Below are 23189 nucleotides of genomic sequence, written 5' to 3' on the forward strand. Positions count from 1 at the left end.
GCCGGCAAGAGAGGAGGGAAGCCGGTAGTGCTGGGGGGAGGGGACAAATGGGGGATTGTCAGGGCGGCAGTGGCACACAGGGGGGCAGAAATCAGAGAGATGGAGGAGGGGGTCAGGCGCGCTGGGCGCAGACCATGTAGGTTCCCCTGCAGCGCAGCTGGCGGGAGAGGAGAGGAGGGAAGCTGTAAGTGCAGGGGGGAGGGGCACACACAGGGATTGGGGGGCACAAAGGGGGCCAGAAATCACAGATGCCAAGGAGGGGGTCAGGAGTTCTGGGTGAAAACCATGTAGATTCCCCTGCATGAGAGGAGAGGAGGGAAGCCGGCAGTGCTGGGAGGGAGGGGGCACACACAGGGATTGGAGTGGCTGCGGTGGCACACAGGGGGGCAGAAATCAGTGAGGCGGGGGAGGGGGTCAGGAGTTCTGGGTACAGACCCGTTAGATTCCCCTGCATGAGAGGAGAGGAGGGAAGCCAGAAGTGCTGGGAGGGAGGGGGGCACATACAGGGATTGGAGTGATGGTGGTGTCACACGGGGGGCAGGAATCAGAGAGGCCGGGGAGGGGGTCAGGGGCGCCAGGTACAGACCTTGTGGATTCCCCTGCAGGAGAGGAGAAGAGGGAAGCCGGAAGTGCTGGGAGGGAGGGGGGCACACACAGGGATTGGAGTGGCAGTGGTGGCTCAAAGGGGGGGGGGGCAGGAATCAGAGAGGCGGGGGGGGGGGGTCAGGGGTGCCGGATGCAGACCATGTAGATTCTCCTGCAGTGCAGCCAATGGGAGAGGAGGGAAGCCGGAGGTGAGGGGGGGGGCACAGAGATTGGGGCAGCGGGGTGAGGCTCAAAGGGGGCCAGAAATCAGAGAGGCGGGGGAGGGGGCGCCGGGTACAGACTGTGAAGATTCCCCTTCAGTGCAGTTGGCAGGAGAGGAGAGGAGGGAAGCCGGATTTCTGGGGGAGGGGATAAACAGGGATTGGGGTGTCGGCAGGGACAAATGGGGGGCGTAAATCAGACAGGGGGTCAGGGGCGCTTGGGTGCAGACTATGTAGATTCCCCTTCTGGTGGGAGTTCTGGTGGGAGAGGAGAGGAGGGGAAGCTGGAACGTTGGGGGGTGGGGGGGATATTTCCAGGTTTCAGGCAGTCTGCAACCCGGACACATGATTCAAAACCCAGACCGTGCTCCGTGAAGCGATCCATGCGTACGTGAGCGCTGTATTTCTGTGTTGAGGTGAGTGGTCGGGGGGCGGTAAACACTTAGCCGCCCGTGTAAACGGACCACTCTGAAAACTGTTGGCGCAATATAAATCCTGTATAATAATAATAACACCGCGAGTGGACTCATAACCACGCCCAGTATTCAGCGCTGTGTAGCCACACCTATTGCGCACATCACGTTATCCCTTTTTATGAAAGTGTAAAGGGAGAATAGTACAGGATAATAGAGGACCCCCCAGTCCTGTCATGTGACCTCTGTGACCACTCATTACACTTTATTGTGATCAGAGATCAGAGGTGTCACCCAGCTCTGAGGAGAGGGAGAACCGGATATAAACTACATCTCCCAGGACGCTTTGCGAGAAGAGGCCTGAAGAAGCTGTCCTTAGACGTGCCTGTACGGATCGGGAGGGAAAGTCCGTGACGGAAAAGGAGGAGGTTTGCGGCTGGTAATGAAGGAGGCGGGTGCGGAGTGGGCGGGAGAGCGGTGCGCCCAGGAGAGGGTGTGAATCGTGCGGGACAGGCAGAGGTGAGGACAGCCCGCAGGTTTGAAGGACCCCGGGAGGAGAGAGCGAGAGGAAGAATCACCTCAACCGGGGCCGGTATGGAGGAGACCGGGGAGGGGGCGGGGCCAGGCGGAGACCGGGGGGAGGGGCCAGGCTGAGGTGACACCGGGGTAAGCAGGGGGCAGTCATTCATAGAGGGGCCCCAGACATCCCCTCCGCCCATAGAGGGGCCCCAACACCCCCCAGAGTCCATAGATGGGCCCCAGACATCCCCTCCCCCCATAGAGGGGCCCCAGATCATTCCCTCCCCCCATAGAGGGGCCCCCACACCCCCCCGAGCCCATGGAGGGGCCCCACACCCCCACTGAGGCCATAGAGGGGCCCCCACACCCCCACTGAGGCCATAGAGGGGCCCCCACACCCCCACTGAGCCCATAGAGGGCCCCCCCGCCCCAGGCCACAGAGGGGCCCCCACACCCCCCTGAGCCCGCAGAGGGGCCCCCACACCCCCCCGAGCCCGCAGAGGGGCCCCCACACCCCCCCCGAGCCCGCAGAGGGGCCCCCACACCCCCCCCGAGCCCATAGCGGGGCCCCTACACCACCCTCCCCCTGAGCCATAGCGGGGCCCCTACACCACCCTCCCCCTGAGCCCGCAGAGGGGCCCCTACACCACCCTCCCCCTGAGCCCGCAGAGGGGCCCCTACACCACCCTCCCCCTGAGCCCGCAGAGGGGCCCCTACACCACCCTCCCCCTGAGCCCGCAGAGGGGCCCCTACACCACCCTCCCCCTGAGCCCGCAGAGGGGCCCCTACACCCCCCCCCCGAGCCCGCAGAGGGGCCCCCACACCCCCCCGAGCCCGCAGAGGGGCCCCCACACACCCCCTGAGCCCATAGCGGGGCCCCTACACCACCCTCCCCCTGAGCCCGCAGAGGGGCCCCTACACCACCCTCCCCCTGAGCCCGCAGAGGGGCCCCTACACCACCCTCCCCCTGAGCCCGCAGAGGGGCCCCTACACCACCCTCCCCCTGAGCCCGCAGAGGGGCCCCTACACCACCCTCCCCCTGAGCCCGCAGAGGGGCCCCTACACCCCCCTCCCCCTGAGCCCATAGCAGGGCCCCTACACCCCCTCCCCTGAGCCCATAGCAGGGCCCCTACACCCCCTCCCCCTGAGCTCATAGAGAGGCCTCAACACCCCCCGAGCCCATAGAGGGGCCCCTGAAGGGGGAACAGAAGGGGACATGGCCCTTATATCGCCCCCCCCAGAAGGACCCCTCATATCACCCCCTCCCCCTCTAGAGGGACCCCTCATTTCACCCCCCTCTCTTCATTTTTGGACCCCTTATCTCACCCTCTCACCTCAAAAGGACCCCTTATATCACCCCCTCCCCCACACATCACACACTCACCCCATAGAGGGAACTATATGGCCCATTGCCTAAAATGTGATGTTGCTCTCTGTGGATGAACATAGTTATTGTTGGGGGGCTGTTATTGGAAGGTGTCGGTGTTGGGGGGGCTGTTATTGGAAGGTATCAGAGTTGCGGGGTGTCAGTGTTGGGGAGGGGGGCCTGTTATTTCAAGGTGTCAGAGTTGGGGGTGTCAGTATGGGGGGCTCTGTTATTGGGGGGGTGTCAGTGTTGAGGGGGGCTGTTATTCTAAGGTGTCAGTTGGGGGGGGACTGTTATTGGAAGGTGTCAGAGTTGGGGCGGGGGTGTCATTGTTGGGGGGGGGGGGGCTCTTATTGGAAGGTGTCGGAGTTGAGGGGGGTGTCAGTGTTGGGGGGGCTCCTATTGGAAGGTGTCGGAGTTGGGGGGACTCTTATTTTGGGGGTGTCAGTGTTGGGGGGTCTGTTATTGGAAGGTGTTGGGGTGGGGTCTGTTATTTGGGGGGTGTCAGAGTTGAGGGTGTCAGTGTTGGGAGGTCTGTTATTGGAAGGTTTCGGAGTGGGGGGGGGGGCCTGTTATTTGGGGGTGTCAGTGTTGGGGGGGTCTCTTATTGGAAGGTGTCAGTGTTGGGGAGGCCTGTTATTGGAAGGTGTCAGTGTGGGGGGGGGGGTCTGTTATTGGAAGGTGTCGAAGTTGGGGGGGCTGTTATTTTTGGGGTGTCAGAGTTGGGGGGGAGGGTGTCAGTGTTGGGGGGGTCTGTTATTGGAAGGTGTCAGTGGTGGGGGGTTCGATTGGGGGGGTCTGTTATTGGAAGGTGTCGGAGTTGGGGGGGGTGTCAGTGTTAGGGGGTCTGTTATTGGAAGGTGTTGGGGGGGCCCTGTTATTGGGGGGGTGTCAGTGTTTGGGGGGTCTATTATTGGAAGGTGTCAGAGTTGGGGGGAGGGGGTTTCAGTGTTGGGGGGAGGGCAGGGTGTCAGAGTTGGAGGGGGCGTCAGTGTTGGGGGGGGGGGGGGTCTGTTATTGGAACGTGTTGGGGGAGGGGCGGAGCCTGTTATTGGGGAGGGTGTCAGTGTTGGGGGAGGTTGTCAGTGTTGGGGGGGGGGTCTGTTATTGGAAGGTGTCAGTGTTGGGGGGAGGGGGTGGGTATCAGTGTTGGGGGGGGGGGGGTCTGTTATTGGAAGGTGTGACCCTGACGTTGGTGTGTTGGCTGGTTTCAGGTGTGGATCGGAGGATCGATCTCCTTCGCTGTCACATGTTCTGCCCGTCGCTGCGATCAGCTGGGAGGTGACAGCTCCCCCCCCCCTCCCCCTCCCTCCAGAGCTCCACATCACAGCTGCACAGGATGAGAGGAGCCGGTCCCCCGCACGCTGCAGCCGTCTGAGATGAAGGGAAGATCCACCATGTGCTGAATCACCTTCACCCCCTTCCTCCACAGACCAGCCCCCCCCCCCCCCCTCACCTCTTCACCCCCCCTCCCCCTCCCCCGGCAGCCATGGAGCGAAGGAACGAATCGCAGAGCCTGGACTTCACCATGGACAATGTGGAGAAAGTAAGTGCCCGTCCTCTGCTGTGTGCACCCCCCCCCCCCCCCCCGGCTCTGTGGTCCCTCCGCAGCATCCCCCACCCTGTACTATCCTGTATCAGTGATGTGACTCCTGTTATCCCCGGGGGGGGGGACAAGCACGGCATGTCAGCGGCATCACCGCCTCTGTGCACCATCCGCGCTCTGCAGCCTGCGGAGCAATGCTGTGCACAGCTGTGCCTGGTCCTGCCACTGTCGGGGGGGGGGATGGGTTGCTCGCTTGTCATATTTCAAGGGCTGTGCGCATTTTGCTTTGTTATAATCCTGACTTGCGCTCGTTTTACATCTTAATATGGGAACAAATGAGTCCGCGGGGATCCACCGCCGCCGCTAAACCCGCTTCTGATATTTATCGCGGTTTCAGGTGCCGGGCGCCATCTAATCGATCGTCTTTAATAGAGCTCAGTGTTTGGGTGCAGTGGGGGAGGGGGAGGTTATACTCCTGTATCCTCGTAGTGTTTGCAGGTAATTAAATATTCCCTCGTTATCCTCTCTGTAGGGAATTATTTATAATATCGCCGGAAATGAAAGGTCCGCGCCACGCAAAACCGCGCAAAACCCCCCAATATATTGGGAGCCGCTTATAGATGCCGATATATTAACCACTTCCAGACCGGCCGATTCTCCCACCCCTCCCCCCCCCCACATGTAAATTACTCAGAACCCCCAAACATTATATATATATTATATACACTCAGTATCTCACAAAAGTAAGTACACCCCTCAGTCACATCTGTGTGAATCTTTTCTTCTCTCTTTTCATGTGACAACACTGAAGAAATGACACTTGTCTACAATGTAAAGTAGTGAGTGTACAGCTTGTATAACAGTGTAAATTTCCTGTCCCCTCAAAATAACTCAACATACAGCCATTAATGTCTAAACCGCCGGCAACTAAAGTGAGTACACCCCTAAGTGAAAATGTCCAAATTGGGCCCAATTAGCCATTTTCCCTCCCCCGGTGTCATGTGACTCGTTAGTGCTACAAGGTCTCGGGTGTGAATGGGGAGCAGGTGTGTTAAATCTGCTGTTATCGCTCTCACTCTCTCATACTGGTCACTGGAAGTACAACATGGCACCTCATGACAAAGAACTCTCTGAGGATCTGAAAAAAATAAAAATAATTGTTGCTCTACATAAAGATGGCCTAGGCCAGTGGTGGCGAACCTTGGCACCCCAGATGTTTTGGAACTACATTTCCCATGATGCTCACCTACACTGCAGAGTGCAGGCCCATCATGGGAAATGTAGTTCCAAAACATCTGGGGTGCCGAGGTTCGCCATCACTGTCCTAGGCTATAAGAAGATTGCCAAGACCCAGAAACTGAGCTGCAGCACGGTGGCCAAGACCATACAGCGGTATAACTGGACAGGTTCCCCTCAGAACAGGCCTCGGCATGGTCCAAGAAGAGTTGAGGTCACGTGATCAGCGTCATATCCAGAGGTTGTCTTTGGGAAATAGAGGTATGAGTGCTGCCAGCATTGCTGCAGAGGTTGTAGGGGTGGGGGGTCAGCCTGTCAGTGCTCAGACCATACGCCGCACACTGCATCAAATTGGTCTGCATGGCTGTCATCCCAGAAGGAAGCCTCTTCTAAAGATGATGCACAAGAAAGACCACAAACAGTTTGCTGAAGACAAGCAGACTAAGGAGATGGATTACTGGAACCATGTCCTGTGCTCTGATGAGACCAAGATAAACGTATTTGGTGTCAGATGGTGACAAGCGTGTGTGGGGGCAACCAGGTGAGGAGGACAAAGACAAGTGTGTCTTGTCTACAGTCAGGCATGGTGGTGGGGGTGTCATGGTCTGGGGCTGCATGAGTGCTGCCGGCACTGGGGGGCTACAGATCATTGAGGGAACCATGAATGCCAACATGTACTGTGATATACTGAAGCAGAGCATGATCCCCTCCGTTCAGAGACTGGACCGCAGGGCAGTATTCCAACATGATAACCACCCCAAACACACCTCCAACACCACCACTGCCTTGCTAAAGAAGCTGAGGGTAAAGGTGATGAACTGGCCAAGCATGTCTCCAGATATAAACCCTATTGAGGATCTGTGGGGGATCCTCAGACGGAAGGTGGAGGAGCGCAAGGTCTCCAACATCCACCAGCTCTGTGATGTCGTCCTGGAGGAGGGGAAGAGGACTCCGGTGACAACCTGTGAAGCTCTGCTGACCTCCATGACCAAGAGGGTTAAGGCAGTGCTGGAAAATAATGGCGGCCACACAAAATATTAACACTTTGGGCCCAATTTGGAGATTTTCACTTAGGGGTGTACTGACTTTTGTTGCCAGCGGTTTAGACATTAATGGCTGTGTGTTGAGTTAATTTGAGGGGACAGGAAATTTACACTGTTATACAAGCTGTACACTCACTACTTTACATTGTAGACAAGTGTCATTTCTTCAGTGTTGTCACATGAAAAGATTTACAAAAAATGTGAGGGTGTACTTACTTTTTTTTGTGAGATACTGTACATACAGTAGGGAAAATAATGATTTGATCCCCTGCAGATTTGTGTAGGTTTTCTTACTTGCATAGAAATGAGGGGTCTATAATTTTTATCATAGGTGTATTTTATATGATGGAGACAGAAGATCAACCAAAAATCCAGAAAAAAAATCACACGATACAAATGTTATAAATGGAGTTGCAGTTCAGTGAGTAAAATAAGTATTTGATCCCCAAGCAAAACATGACTTAGTAGTTGGTGGAGAATCCCTTGTTGGTGATCACAGAGGTCAGACATTTCTTGTAGGTGGTCTCCAGGTTTCCACACATCTCAGGAGGGATTTTGGTCCTCTCTTGTTTACAGATCTTCTATAAATCCTTAAGATTTCTTGGCAACTAGAAGATTCAGTTCCCTCCATAAATGTTCCATAGGATTAAGGTCTGGAGACTGGAGAGGTCACTCCCATGACCTTAATGTGCTTCTTCTTGAGCCACTCCTTTGTTTCCTTGGTGATGTGTTTTGGGTTATGGTCATGCTGGAAGACCCATCCATGACTCTTCTTTAGTGTTCTGGATGAGGGAAGAAGATTCTCACCCAAGATTTTACCATACACGGCCCCGTCCATTGGCCTCTCAATGCGGTAAAGTCGCTCTGTACCTTTAGAAGAGAAACAGCCGCAAAGAATCCTGCTTCCACCTCCGTGTGACTGTACGGATGGTCTTCTTGGGGTCATAATCGCCATTTTTCTTTCTCCAAACACAGCGAGTCAAGTTAATGTCAAAGAGCTCATTTTTGGTCTCATCTGACCACAGACCTTCCTCCCCAATCCTTCTCTGAATCCTTCTAGATGTTCATTGGCATGACTGTACATGTGTCCTCCTGAGGAGGGGGACCTGTACATGTGTCCTCCTGAGGAGGGGGACCTGTACATGTGTCCTCCTGAGGAGGGGGACCTGTACATGTGTCCTCCTGAGGAGGGGGGACCTGTACATGTGTCCTCCTGAGGAGGGGGGACCTGTACATGTGTCCTCCTGAGGAGAGGGGACCTGTACATGTGTCCTCCTGAGGAGGGGGGACCTGTACATGTGTCCTCCTGAGGAGGGGGGACCTGTACATGTGTCCTCCTGAGGAGGGGGGACCTGTACATGTGTCCTCCTGAGGAGGGGGGACCTGTACATGTGTCCTCCTGAGGAGGGGGACCTGTACATGTGTCCTCCTGAGGAGGGGGGACCTGTACATGTGTCTTCCTGAGGAGGGGGACCTGTACATGTGTCCTCCTGAGGAGGGGGGACCTGTACATGTGTCCTGAGGAGGGGGGACCTGTACATGTGTCTTCCTGAGGAGGGGGGACCTGTACATGTGTCCTCCTGAGGAGGGGGGACCTGTACATGTGTCCTCCTGAGGAGGAGGACCTGTACATGTGTCCTCCTGAGGAGGGGGGACCTGTACATGTGTCTTCCTGAGGAGGGGGGACCTGTACATGTGTCCTGAGGAGGGGGACCTGTACATGTGTCCTCCTGAGGAGGGGGACCTGTACATGTGTCTTCCTGAGGAGGGGGACCCGTACATGTGTCTTCCTGAGGAGGGGGACCCGTACATGTGTCTTCCTGAGGAGGGGGACCCGTACATGTGTCCTCCTGAGGAGGGGGACCCGTACACGTGTCCTCCTGAGGAGGGGGACCTGTACACGTGTCCTCCTGAGGAGGGGGACCTGTACACGTGTCCTCCTGAGGAGGGGGACCTGTACACGTGTCTTCCTGAGGAGGGGGACCTGTACACGTGTCCTCCTGAGGAGGGGGACCTGTACACGTGTCCTCCTGAGGAGGGGGACCTGTACACGTGTCTTCCTGAGGAGGGGGACCTGTACACGTGTCCTCCTGAGGAGGGGGACCTGTACACGTGTCCTCCTGAGGAGGGGGACCTGTACACGTGTCCTCCTGAGGAGGGGGACCTGTACACGTGTCCTCCTGAGGAGGGGGACCTGTACACGTGTCTTCCTGAGGAGGGGGACCTGTACATGTGTCTTCCTGAGGAGGGGGACCTGTACACGTGTCTTCCTGAGGAGGGGGACCTGTACACGTGTCTTCCTGAGGAGGGGGACCTGTACACGTGTCTTCCTGAGGAGGGGGACCTGTACACGTGTCTTCCTGAGGAGGGGGACCTGTACACGTGTCCTCCTGAGGAGGGGGACCTGTACACGTGTCCTCCTGAGGAGGGGGACCTGTACATGAGTCCTCCTGAGGAGGGGGACCTGTACATGTGTCCTCCTGAGGAGGGGGACCTGTACACGTGTCCTCCTGAGGAGGGGGACCTGTACACGTGTCTTCCTGAGGAGGGGGAACCTTGCGGGTTCTGCAGGATTTCAATCCATGGCGGTGTATTGTGTTACCGATGGTTTGTTTGGTGACTGTGGTCCCAACTGCCTTGAGATCCTTCACAAGCTCCTCCCTGTGTAGTTCTGGGCGGATCCCTCACTTTTCTCATGACCATCCTCACCCCATGAGGTGAAACCTTGCATGGAGCTCCAGACCGAGGGCGATTGATGGTTATTTTGTTTTTCTTCCATTTGCAAAACAATCTCTCCAACGCTTGTCTCCTCTCACCAAGCTTCTTGCTGATGGTCTTGTAGCCCATTCCAGCCTTGTGCAGGTCTCCAATCTTCTCCCCGACGTCCTCTGACAGCTCATTGGTCTTCCCCATGATGGTGAGGATTGGAGGGAAGAGATTCTGTGGACAGGAGTCTTCTATACACATAACGAGTTGTCGTTAGGAGAACCTTCTTACATTGACAGGACTGATCTGTGTACCACATGAGCACCTACTGGTGCCAGTCTGTGGGGGGCAGAATTATTGTTGGTGTGTAGGGGATCAAATACTTATTTTACTCACTGAACTACAACTCCATTTATAACAACATTTGTATCATGTTTTTTTTTTTCTGGATTTTTGGTTAATATTCTTTCTCTATCATATAAAATACACCTATGATAGAAATTATAGACCCTTCATTTCGTTGTAAGGGGGCAAATCTATACCATCTGCAGGGGAGCAAATCATTAAAGTATAACCTCCTCCTTTATTTTTTTAGTTTAACTAAAAACATTAATTTTTTCCCCTTTTAACCACTTGCTGACCTGCCACAGTAATTATACTGAGACTGGGCAGCACATGGAGACAGTCATGTACGTCATTGTGACTGCTCTGATTTAGGTTTGTATTGTGATCATGTGATTGCTATGCGGTCACATGATCACAACGTAAACAAAGCTGTTATGAATGAATTTCATTCATAACCGCTCTACTTCCTATACCAGTGAGCTGTGATTGGTCCACAGCTATCACACGGTTACCCGGGCCAATCACAGCACCCTGTACCATGTGATTTAGCTGTTGCCAATCACAGATCACTAGTATTCACAGCGGTCATAAAACAAACCGAAATGGGCAGTTTTAAAAAAAAAAAAAAAAATGTATATTTATAAAGTGACTCCGTACATAAATAAAATTGATTAGATCACGTTTAAAATAGTCCACTGTTATTTTAAGGTGATTTTCAAACGTGAAATTAACACCACGATACACCCAAAAGTCGCTAAAGACCTCCTCCACCTCTGCACACACTGCCCATTTCCCGTTTGTTTTATGACAGCTGTGAATACTAGTGATCTGTGATTGGCAACAGCTAAATCACATGGTACAGGGTGCTGTGATTGGCCCGGGTACCGTGTGATAGCTGTGGACCAATCACAGCTCACTGGTATAGGAGACTCCAAATGACCTCCTATTACAGGAGATCACACTCGCTTGTGGCTTAATACCCAGCCCGGGCCTTTTCAGAGATGGAGCGGTGATCCCGGCATCTTCACAGAATGGAATCTTTCAGGGGCACGTGTTGCCCAATGATCCCCAAAATGACATAGAAGCTTCCATAGTGTAAAATCTTAGGTTACTTTATTTAAATGAAGTATTGCTCTTACAGTTTAAAAAGAATAAGAGAGTGCAGCATAAAGGAGCTGGACGGCTCTCGATAGCAGCCCATCACTCCAGGACCTACGTGAACGCAGTGACGTCAGCACGTCGCTCCTCCCTATGCGTTTTGTCACACCTGACGTCGTCCAGGGGCCTGTTGAATGCCACTATGTGTCTTATTCACATAAAAAAAAAGGAAGCATTGGTGATCGGTGCCCTGATTACCTGTACAGATCTCCCCTGTGAGGAAATGCCGTTGATTGGCTCTCCTCTCCTCACACCCTGTCAGTGTGAGACGAGGAGATCCAATAAACGGCACTTCTATATTTTACATGTGATCAGCTGTGATTGGACAGAGCCGCGTCCTCTGATTACGGAGATAGGGGTGGGGGGGCTACGCTGCACGCCCCTTGCGGTGACACTGGAGCAACGTCATGACGTCACCCCAGAATGAGAGGAGATCCCACCCGCCATGATTTTACGTAGTTACATTTTCTGTATTTTTTTTTTTTTTTTTTAACTGACCAAAAATGCAGGAAGCAGGATTTTTAACACTGGTCCATTGCGCCGTTAAAAATCCTGCTTCCTGCATTTTTGGTCAGTTAAAAAAAAAAAAGCACCAAAAATGCTCATCCCCATTGAAAATCCCATGGCAAAAATGCACCTGTGTTGCGTTTTTGATGTTGGTTTTTTATTTTTTTATTTATTTATTTATTTTTTAATTAGTCCCATGACCTGTGAAAAATGTTGCGTAAACACGATAAAATCGTTGTTAAATTGCGGCAAAATCACACGCGTTTTCAACTGCCATTATCGGTTTGTTATGTTTTTTTTTTTTTCTTTTTCTTTCCTTCCCTTTTTTTCTTTCCTTCCCTTTTTTCTTTCCTCCCTTTTTTCTTTCCTTCCCTTTTTTTCTTTCCTTCCCTTTTTTTCTTTCCTTCCTTTTTTCTTTCCTTCTTTTCTTTCCTTCTTTTCTTCCTTCTTTTCTTTCTTTCCCTTCTCCTTCTTCTTTTCTTTCCTTCTTTTCTTTCCTTCTTTTCTTTCCTTCTTTTCTTTCCTTCTTTTCTTCCTTCTTTTCTTTCTTTCCCTTCTCCTTCTTCTTTTCTTTCCTTCTTTTCTTTCTTTCCCTTCTCCTTCTTCTTCTTTTCTTTCCTTCTTTTCTTTCTTTCCTTCTCCTTCTTCTTTTCCTTCTTTCTTTCTTTTCCTTCTCCTTCTTCTTTTCTTTCCTTCTTTTCTTTCTTTCCCTTCTCCTTCTTCTTTTCCTTCTTTTTCTTTCTTTCCCTTCTCCTTCTTCTTTTCTTTCCTTCTTTTCTTTCTTTCCCTTCTCCTTCTTCTTTTTCTTCTTTTCTTTCTTCTTTCCCTTCTCCTTCTTCTTTTTTCTTCTTTCCCTTCTCCTTCTTCTTCTTTTCTTTCTTCTTTCCCTTCTCCTTCTTCTTCTTTTCTTTCTTCTTTCCCTTCTCCTTCTTCTTCTTTTCTTTCTTCTTTCCCTTCTCCTTCTTCTTCTTTTCTTTCTTCTTCCCTTCTCCTTCTTCTTCTTCTTTTCTTTCTTCTTTCCCTTCTCCTTCTTCTTCTTCTTTTCTTTCTTCTTTCCCTTCTCCTTCTTCTTCTTCTTTTCTTTCTTCTTTCCCTTCTCCTTCTTCTTCTTCTTTTCTTTCTTCTTTCCCTTCTCCTTCTTCTTCTTCTTTTCTTTCTTCTTTCCCTTCTCCTTCTTCTTCCTTCTTCTTTTCTTTCTTCTTTCCCTTCTCCTTCTTCTTCTTCCCTTCTCCTTCTTCTTCTTTTTCTTTCTTCTTTCCCTTCTCCTTCTTCTTCTTTTCTTTCTTTTTTCTTTCCCTTCTCCTTTCTTTCCCTTCTCCTTTCTTTCCCTTCTCCTTTCTTTCCCTTCTCCTTTCTTTTCCTTTCTTTTCCTTTCTTTTTCTTTCTTTTTCTTTCTTTTTCTTTCTTTTCTTTCTTTTTCTTTCTTTTTCTTTCTTTCTTTCTTTTTCTTTCTTTTTCTTTCTTTCTTTTTCTTTCTTTTTCTTTCTTTCTTTCCCTTCTTATCAGCGAACACCGATAACCTTATTTTCATCGGCTGTATTACCATCACCCTTCGCTGGAGAGACCTGAACTCCAGTTGGAGGGTTGTCCACCTTTCGGCCATGTGGCGGGTGCGATGGTCACGTGTCCACAAAGGTGTGGTCAGGTTGCCGTGTACAAGGTGTGTTTTTTTTTTTTTTTTTTTTTTTTTATTTATTAATTTTTTAGCTGCTCTTACGTTGCGTATTTTAATTGAACGTAGTGCGAATTCCCCGCCTTGGATACGGTCTCTGGGCGCGGAGGTGTCCCCAGGTATGTTAGAACTATAATTTTCGGCAGTATTTGCGTCCCTGGCCCTGTGGGGACCCTATCAGGACGACCTTACACCCTGAAATTGGCGGTTTCTCTCGAATTGTGCGGCCCGGGGGGGACTCCGCTTTTCTTTTTTTTTTCCTTCGAGGAGCCGGCGGTCCGTTCTGATGCAACATGACATGACGTTGCTCGGCACCTCCGAGGGATTTGCAGCAGCTGTGTTCACCTAAGTGATGCCTCCTTCCTAGAGCTTCCGTGACCCGTGGGGGTGAGGGGAGGGGGGGGGGGAGGGACATTAGAGGCCCAAGATGTGGGAAAACCAATGCAGAACTATTATTGCCGGCACACTAATGGCATGCAGTGTGTCACCGCGCTTTATTTATAGAACGTGCCGTTCGGTTTTCACACTCGGTGGGTGGGAACGCATGGAACACCTACGCCTCCGCGCTCGGAATATTAGCGGGTACGCGTTCCTAAGCTCCGGGATCTTATTAGAACTGGCTGATTGGAGATGCTGGAGGGGGGGGGGGCGGGGGGTTGGGGGGGGGGGGGGTGAGGAGGTTTTTCTTGCGCCCGGCAGACTTCCTGTCAGTAATCATCATGCTGAATGTGCTCATTAGGGAATCGACTGAAAACAGAGGCAACGTGAGGCTGGCCATAGACCGGCCTCTGTACGTCTATGTTGGTGGTGGGGGGGAGGGGGGGGCAGACCGGATGCAGAGATGTGCTTTCAGGGAAAAATCGACCTCTTTCCAGATGCATTGTTTATGGCGGTGCGTTCCCATTGGCTTGGAGAGAAGAATAAAAGCTGTTGACGTGCGGGAGAACGGGACCCGTCGTTGTGTTTACAGAGAATAAATGGAAGACGACGCGCGGCATCGTCCAATTCAAAAGCCTCGCCGGCATGCGTCGCACACGTGCGTCAGCATAAGACACACATACCTGTGTAAGCAGTTAACACCTTCAGCCCCCAAAGGTTTTACCGCCCCCCCCCTCCCTCCCCCTTCACGACCAGGGCAATTTTTTTTTTGCTATTCAGCACTGCGCTACTTTAACTGCTTACAGACCGCCCGCCCCCCACATATACTGCGGCAGGACGGCCGCTCTGTGCCGGATCCATGTATCTAGTAGGGGAGCTGACACTTCCGGGTCTGGGGGGGGCGTGCGCTGCGCTGGCCATCCACCCACTTTGATTGGACACGGCAGGAGGCAGTCGCCATGTCCACCGGCGCCCGCTGATCCTTTAGGGAGACGGGCAGATCGCCGCTCCTGTGAGAGGGGGATGTGCTGATCCTGCTGCAAAGAAGGAACACGGATCTGTACCCTTCCCCCAACCCCCCCCCCCTTCAAAAAGCACGTCCTAGGAACACATTTAACCCTTTGATCGCCCCTTGATGAGGGTTAATCCCTTCCCTGCCCGTGTCGTCTATACAGTGCTAGTGCATGTTTTTGAGCACCGATCACTGTTATTGGTGTTGCTGGTCTCCAAAAAGGGCCAGTGTCCAATTTTTCCACCAGTAACCCCTTCAGCTCTGGAAGGTTTTACTGCCCCCCCCCCCCCCCCCCCCTTCATGGCCAGGACATTTTTTTTTGGCTATTCAGCACTGTGCTACTTTAACCTCTTGCGGACCGCCCCCCGCGCACATATAGTTTCATAGTTTCATAGTTTCATAGTTAGTAAGGTTGAATAAAGACACCAGTCCATCTAGTTCAACCTGAGTGAGTGTCTACAATTGTCCCTATCCCTGTACATTGCACACTTACATTGGTCCCTACACCCTCAAGGAGCCCACAATCCAAGGTCCCCATTCTTATACTAGGGCCAATATTGGACAGAAGCCAATTAACCTACCTGCATGTCTTTGGATTGTGGGAGGAAACCAGAGTACCCGGAGGAAACCCACACAGGCACAGGGAGAACATGCAAACTCCAGGCAGGTAGTGTCGTGGTTGGCATTCGAACCAGCGACTCTTCTTACTGCTAGGTGAGAGTGCTAACCACTACACCACTGTGCTGCCCGCATATACTGCGGCAGGGCAAATGCTCTGTGCCAGATCCACGCATCTACGTAATCTGACACTTCCGGGTCTGGGGGGGGGCACGCGTGCGCCCCCCACTGGCGACCCGCTCCCGCTTTGATTGGACACAGCGGGAGGCAATGAGCGTGTCCGCCGGCGCCCACCGGTTTTGTTCTGGAGACAATCAGAACGGCGGTCTGCCTATGTTTCCGCAAAGAAGGAACGTGGATCTCTACCTCTCCCAGTCAAAGCACCTCCCCCAAAGTTGGAAAGCGCTCCCTAGGAACACATTTAACCCTTTGATCGCCTCCCTGATGAGTGTTAACCCCTTCCCTGCCAGTGTCATTTATACAGTGACAGTGCATATTTTTTTTTTTTTTTTTTAGCACAGATCACTGTTATTGGTGTCAGTGGTCCCCAAAGAGTGTCGGGTGTCCAATTTGTCTGCCGCAATATCGCAGTCCTGCTATAAGTTGCTGATTACTAGTAAAAATAAAATAAAAATAAAAATCAAAATAAAAAAAAATAATAATTAAAAAAAATCCCATAGTTTGTAGACGCAATAATTTTTGCACAAAAAAAAATCAATATACACTTAATTTATGCTACATATTCACCAAAAATATGTAGCAGAATACATATTGGCCTAAATTTATAATTTATATTAATATTAAATTGTCTTCATCAATTTAGGCTATATATATATATATAGAATATTAATTTTTTTTTTTTTTTTTTATAGCCAAAAGTAAAATATATATTTTAATTTTTTTTTTTTTTTTTTTCAAAATTGTCAATCCTTTATTTGTTTACATAGTACGTCATCCTGCACTTCCGGGTCTGGGGCGTGCATGCCGCCAGCGACCCACTCCTGCTGTGATTATACACAGTGGGAGCTGATCTGCGGTTACTGCTGACTTGATGTCTGTCGGCACCCGCCAATCATTAGATGGATCGCCGTTCTGGCTCTCATGTAAACATGGCAGATTCTGTTAGTAGGGAAGGCATTGATCCTCTGTTCCTGCAAAGCAGGGCTGCCGATCCACGTCTTCCCCTAGTGAAAGCCCCTCCCCCACAGTACACAAAAACATTGGCTAGGCTCTCGTTTTAACACTTTAATCGCCCCCCCCCCCCCCCCCTGGTGTTAACCCCTTCCTAGCCAGTGTCATTAGTACAGTGGCAGTGTATCTTTTTAGCATTGATCACTGTATTAGCATCCCTGGTTGTCAGATTGTCCGCCACAATGTTGCAGTCCCGCTATAAGTCGCTGATTGCCGCCATTACTAGTAAATTAAATAAAAATTCCACTATATATCCCATAGTTTGTAGACACTATACTTTTTGCGCAAACTAATCAATATGCACTTATCGGGATTTAGTTATTTTTTCCACCAAAAACGTAGCAGAATATATATTGGCCTAAACCGATGAAGAAATTCAAATTTTTTTTTTTTTTTTTTTATTGGATAGTTTATAGAAGAAAGTAAAAAATATTGTTTTTTTTTTTTTCCGAGGGATTTTGGCCGAAACTTGTGTTGCATACACACGGTCGCACAAAGTTGTCGGAAAATCCGATTGTTCGGAATGAGGTGACGTGCAAAACGTACGACGGGACCACGTAGAGGCCAGTAGCCAATAGCTTTCGTCTCCAATTTTTTTTTTTTTCTCTGAGCATGCGTGGCACTTTGTGCGTCGGAATTCTCTACACACGATCGGAAAAAGTCCGATCGGATTTTGTTGTCGGAAATTTTTTTAAATCCAGCTCTCAAACTTTTTCCGACGGAAAAAGTCCGATAGAGCTCACGCACGATCGGATTTTCCGACCAACGTAACCCGATCGGACTTTTTCCCCGTCTGAATTTCCGACCGCGTGTATGGGGCATATAGGTTTGGCCTCATATTATTATTATTATATGGTTTTGGTAAATCTGAAGACCGAAATCTGCAGAAATTCTAATAGTGTGTGTGTGGGGCCTTAAAGAGGAAGTAAACCCTGATGAGTTTACTTCCTCTTTGATTCCCTGCAAAGGTAAAGCATAATGGACTACTATGCATCGCATCGCATCGCATAGTAGTCCATTATGTGTCACTTACCTGACACAGGAGCCAGCGAAGTCGCCGCTGATCCCTGTAGTCCGGAGCCTCCATCTTCTCGGTGGGTCTCGCTGCTCCGCCGCTGTCTTTCGACGAAGCCGCGTTGACGTCACTCCCGCGCATGCGCATGGGAGCCGCCACTCACGGCATATCGCCGTGCATGCGCCATAGACAGCGGTGCCTGTGTTTTGCCAAATATCTCCTAAACCGTGTAGGTTTAGGAGATATTCTTGGACCTACAGGTAAGCCTTAATCTAGGCTTACCTGTAGGTCAAAGTGGTTTGTAAGGGTTTACAACCACTTTAAAGCGTCGCAGTGCCGTGTCGCAAAAGGTGGCCTGGTCAGGAAGGGGGCAAATCTTCGCGGTCCTTAAGTGATTAAATAATGCGTTACAATGTAACTGAACCCATTTGATTTAGTCGACTAAAAACTAAAGCAATTCAGGTGACTAAACTACGACTAAAACTAATATGGCATTTTTAAGCTAGGACTAAAACTAAATAGAAATTTGACGTTTTAAAAATAAACACTGCTTGTCATAGATTGTACCCCCCCCCCCCCGCTCTATCCAAAGCTTCAGATCCATCAAATAAATACGCGATATTCCAGCCACAATGACCAATTTTCACTTGTTTGAATGTCATTACAGCAAACCCCTTGTGTTTCCAACGGTCATAGTTTTTCTCTCTTTTTTTTCCTTTTCAAGGCTCTTCACCAGTTGTACTACGACCCCAACATCGAGAACAAGAACCTGGCACAGAAATGGTTAATGCAGGCACAGGTGTCGCCCCAGGCGTGGCAGTTCAGCTGGCAGCTGCTGAGCGGTGGCAAGGTGCCAGAAATCCAGTACTTTGGGGCCAGCGCCCTGCACATCAAGATCTCCCGCTACTGGGGGGACATCCCGTCGGACCAGTACGAGACGCTCAAGTCCCAACTCTTCACGCAGATCTCCGCCTTCGCCAGCGGCTCCAAGATCGTGCTGACGAGACTCTGCGTGGCCCTGGCCTCCCTGGCCCTCAATATGATGCCGGACACGTGGCCCCACGCGGTTCCGGACATGGTGCGGGTGTTCCAGACGGAGGACGGGCAGACCAACGGCGGAGCCCGCTGCCTGGCGCTCCTGGAGCTGCTGACTGTTTTGCCGGAGGAGTTTCAGACCAGCCGCCTCCCGCCTTTCCGCAAGGGACAAGTGCGCAGCTGCCTGGCGCAGGAGTCCGCCTGCATCTTCCCGCTGCTGCGCCAACTGCTGCAGCAGAGCGACTCGCCGGGATTTGTCAAACAGAAAGTGCTGAAGTGTTTTTCCAGTTGGGCACAGCTGGGCATCCCGCTGACGGAGTGCGAGGAACTGACGATGGCCGCGTTCAACGCTCTGCGGGATCCTGAACTGTTTGACGCCGCCGTGGAAGCCTTAGTCAATACCATCTCCCAGCCGGATGCACAAAGGTCAGAATCTGCTCGTTAAATCTTACGTTTTTCTTATTGGAGAATGTCACATGGAGAGGTTTCTATGCCAGTCCACGTTGTTGGGGTGGGGGGGGGGGAAATGTAAGGATTAAATTAAAGATGCCCCGCAAAAGAGAGGTTAATATACTGCCCTCTCCAGCAGCCCACATCTCCCGCCTATCCTCGCTCCCCACATCTCCCGCCTATCCTCGCTCCCCACATCTCCCGCCTATCCTCGCTTCCCGCATCTCCCGCCTATCCTCGCTTCCCGCATCTCCCGCCTATCCTCGCTCCCCGCATCTCCCGCCTATCCTCGCTCCCCGCATCTCCCGCCTATCCTCGCTCCCGCATCTCCCGCCTATCCTCGCTCCCCCGCATCTCCCGCCCTATCCTCGCTCCCCGCATCTCCCGCCTATCCTCGCTCCCCGCATCTCCCGCCTATCCTCGCTCCCCGCATCTCCCGCCTATCCTCGCTCCCCGCATCTCCCGCCTATCCTCGCTCCCCGCATCTCCCGCCTATCCTCGCTCCCCGCATCTCCCGCCTATCCTCGCTCCCCGCATCTCCCGCCTATCCTCGCTCCCCGCATCTCCCGCCTATCCTCGCTCCCCGCATCTCCCGCCTATCCTCGCTCCCCGCATCTCCCGCCTATCCTCGCTCCCCGCATCTCCCGCCTATCCTCGGTCCCCGCATCTCCCGCCTATCCTCGGTCCCCCCCATCTCATCTCATGTGGGGGCGGGGGGAAGGCGGAGATGTGGGGACGGAGGGAAGGCGGGAGTTCCTGCACCCGAAAGGGGGAATTCCTGCACCCCCTGGTCTCTGCCCCTACCTACCTCCCAGCACCGTTGGTTCCACCTCCCAGTACCGCCTCCTTTTAGGGAATACAGAACCAAGTAAAATTTGTGATACTAAAGCCCCATACACACTAACAGATTTTCTGCTGATTTTTGTCCTCAGATTTACCAAAACATGTAGTAGAAGGGCCGGCCTGATTGCAGACACATTGAAACTCCTAAGGTTTGACCTCATATTCTATGGTTTTGGCAAATATGACGACAAAAAATCAGCAGAAAATCTGACAGTGTGTATGGGGGCTTAAGACCCTTTTACACTGGAACGTGGGGACGTCTGTGGTAAAGCGCCACTAGTTTTAGTGGCGCTTCACCGTAGTTTTTTCAGCCACTAGCGGGGAGCTTTTTAACCCCCGCTAGCGGCCAAACAAAGGGTTCAAGGCACCGCTGCTGAAGTGCTTTGCAGGCGCTTCGGCAGCGCCGGCCATTGATTTCAATGGCAGGGGTGTGTTAGGAGTGGTGAATCCACCGCTCCCAAAAGGCCCCAAAGATCCTTTCCTGCAAGTTCACCGCCCCAGTGTGAAAGCTCTCGGGCTTTCACACTGGAGTGGCTTGAGAGGCGCTTTTCAGGTGAAATTTTTAACACAAAAATGCCTGAAAAGCGCCCCCCGTGTGAAAATAGCCTAAGGCCCCTTTCACACTGACGTCCCGTTCAGGCCCGCCTGTCAGTTTTTCAGGCGGACCTGAACGGGTGCTCCATAGAGGTCTATGGAGCGTCGGATATCAGCGGTGACATGTCCACTGACATCCGACCCGCTCCGATCCGAAAAAGTGTAACGGAGGAAAAAGCTATTTTTCATCCGTCTGCGGATCGGATCGGGTGACGACGGGCACTGCGGTCCGTCGTCATCCGATCTCCCATAGGGGAGAGCGGCGCTGTGACAGGTCTGTTCCTGCGCAGTGTGCAGAGACAGACCTGTCATCTCCCTGCTCGACGGAGTGATCCCCGCTGAGCAAACGGATATCCACGGGGCGGATCAGAACTGATCCGCCCCGTGGTGAAAGGACCCCAAGTCATTTGTATGAAACTTGTTAATGATAACAAAAAAAGCAGTAAAATAGACACCCCCCACCCCAGCAATAATGGATCACCCGCAAAAAAAAAAAAACCTCCAGTAACATTAGACCCCTGGCAGCAACAACAGATCTCTGCACAGACAGCATCAATAGACTGCTCTCTCAACTGCAAATCCCTCCCACCAACAACTGACCCCTCCTCCTCCCCAAGCCACATATGACCAACCCCAGCACCAATAGATCCACTGCAACATTGCCCCCCCCCCCGCAAGAATAGATTCTTTCCAGATGCAATAGGTCCCCCAGCAGCAACAATAGTCCTCCCCAGCAACAATAAATCCCTAAAAAAAAAAAAAAAAAATTGATAGATATAGATATATAGAGAAGAGATATATATCTATATCTATATCTCTCTCTATCTCCCCTCAATAGATCCCCTAGCAGCCAGCTTCAATAGACACTGTAGCACAACCCATCACCCCTTCCCATTACATACACTGAGTGCTGAAGGTGTCGGAGGTTTCTTCAGTGTTGTCACATGAAAAGATTTACAAAAATGTGAGGGGTGTACTGACTTTTGTGAGAATATATATATATACATACACATACACATACACATACACACACACACACACACACACACACACACACACACACACACACACACACACACACACACACACACACACACTTGTGCTCATAAGTTTACATACCCGGGCAGAAATTATGATTTCTTGGCCATTTTTTTGAGAATGTGAATGATAAAACAAAAACTTTTCTTTCACTCATGGTCAGTGTTTGTCTGAGGCCATTTATTATCAATCAACTGTGTTTACTCCTTTTTTATTTTTTTATTTTTTTTATTTTTATTTTTTTTAAATCGTAATCACAACAGAAACTACCCAAATGACCCTGACCATAAGTTTACATACCCTGGTGATGTTGGCCTGATAACATGCACACAAGTTGATACACAAAAGGGTTTGTATGTCTATTAAGTTAATCATCCTCACCTGTGATCTGTTTGCTTGTAATTAGTGTGTGTGTATAAAAAGTCAGTGAGTTTCTAAACTCCTGACAGACCCTTGCATCTTTCATCCAGTGCTGCACTGACCTCTCTGGATTCTGAGTCATGGGGAAAGCAAAAAAATTCTCAAAGGATCTGCAGGAAAAGGTAGTTGAACTGTATAAAACAGGAAAGGGATATAAAAAGATATCCAAGGAATTGAGAATGCCAATCAAAAGTGTTCAAACTCTAAACAAGAAGTGGGAAAATGAGGGGTTCTGTTGAAACCAAACCACGGTCAGGTAGACCAACTAAAATTTCAGCCACAACTGGCAGGATAATTGTTCGGGATGCAAAGAAAATCCCACAAATAACTTCAGGTGAAATACAGGACTCTCTGAAAACATGTGGTGTGGCTGTTTCAAGATGTAATAAGGAGGCACTTGAAGAAAGATGGGCTGCATGGTCGAGTCACCAGAAGAAAGTCATTACTACACAAATCCCACAAAGTATCCCCCTTACAATACGCCAAACAGCACAGAGACAAGCCTCAAACCTCCTGGCACAAAGTCATTTGGAGTGATGAGACCAAAATTGAGCTTTTTGACCACAACTATAAACGCTACATTTGGAGAGAAGTCAACAAGGCCTATGATGAAAGGTCCACCATCCCTACTGTGAAACACGGAGGTGGATCGCTGATGTTTTGAGGATGTGTGAGCTACAAAAGCCACAGGAAATTTGATCAAAATTGATGGCAAGAGGAATGCAGAATGTTATCAAAAAATACTGGAGGAATATTTTGCATTCATCAGCCAGGAAGCTGCACATGGGACGTACTTGGACATTCCAACCTAACGATCCAAAACACAAGGCCAAGTCCACCCGTCATTGGCTACAGCAGAATAGAGTGAAGGTTCTGGAGTGGCCATCTCAGTCTCCTGACCTCAATATCATTGAGCCCCTCCGGGGAGATCTCAGATGTGCCGTTCATGCGAGACAGGCCGAAATTTCCAGGAACTTTTTGCCAAGAGGAATGGGCAGCTTTACCATCTGAGAAGATAAAGAGCCTCATCCACCAATACCACAAAAGACTTCAAACTGTCATTGATGGTAAAGGGGGCAATACACAGTATTGAGAACTGGGGTATGTAAACTTTTCATCGGTCATTTGGGTAGTTTCTATTGTGATTATGATATAAAAAGAGTAAATACAGATGGACTGATAATAAATGGCTTCAGCCAATCACTAACCATGAGGGAAAGAAAAGTTTGTGTCATTCATATTCTCTGAAAAATGGCCAAGAAATCATAAATTCTGCCA

General features: G+C 50.8%; 1 protein-coding gene across 1 annotated transcript in view; it reads left to right on the top strand.

Annotated features, from left to right (window-relative positions):
• Positions 1–1486: 1486 nt before the first annotated feature.
• Positions 1487–23189, top strand: part of IPO13 (importin 13) — a 64535-nt gene continuing 42832 nt past the window's right edge. Inside the window, exons 1-3 of the mRNA XM_077451101.1 lie at positions 1487–1811; positions 4319–4650; positions 18256–18992. Coding sequence (XP_077307227.1) covers positions 4594–4650; positions 18256–18992 — 794 coding nt within the window. The 5' untranslated portion in view covers positions 1487–1811; positions 4319–4593. The remainder of the gene's footprint in view (positions 1812–4318; positions 4651–18255; positions 18993–23189) is intronic.

The sequence above is a fragment of the Lithobates pipiens genome, unplaced genomic scaffold (genome assembly GCF_037356315.1).
Source record: "Lithobates pipiens isolate NorthernLeopardFrog02 unplaced genomic scaffold, aLitPip1_a1.2 Scaffold_23, whole genome shotgun sequence".
Classification (NCBI taxonomy): domain Eukaryota; kingdom Metazoa; phylum Chordata; class Amphibia; order Anura; family Ranidae; genus Lithobates; species Lithobates pipiens.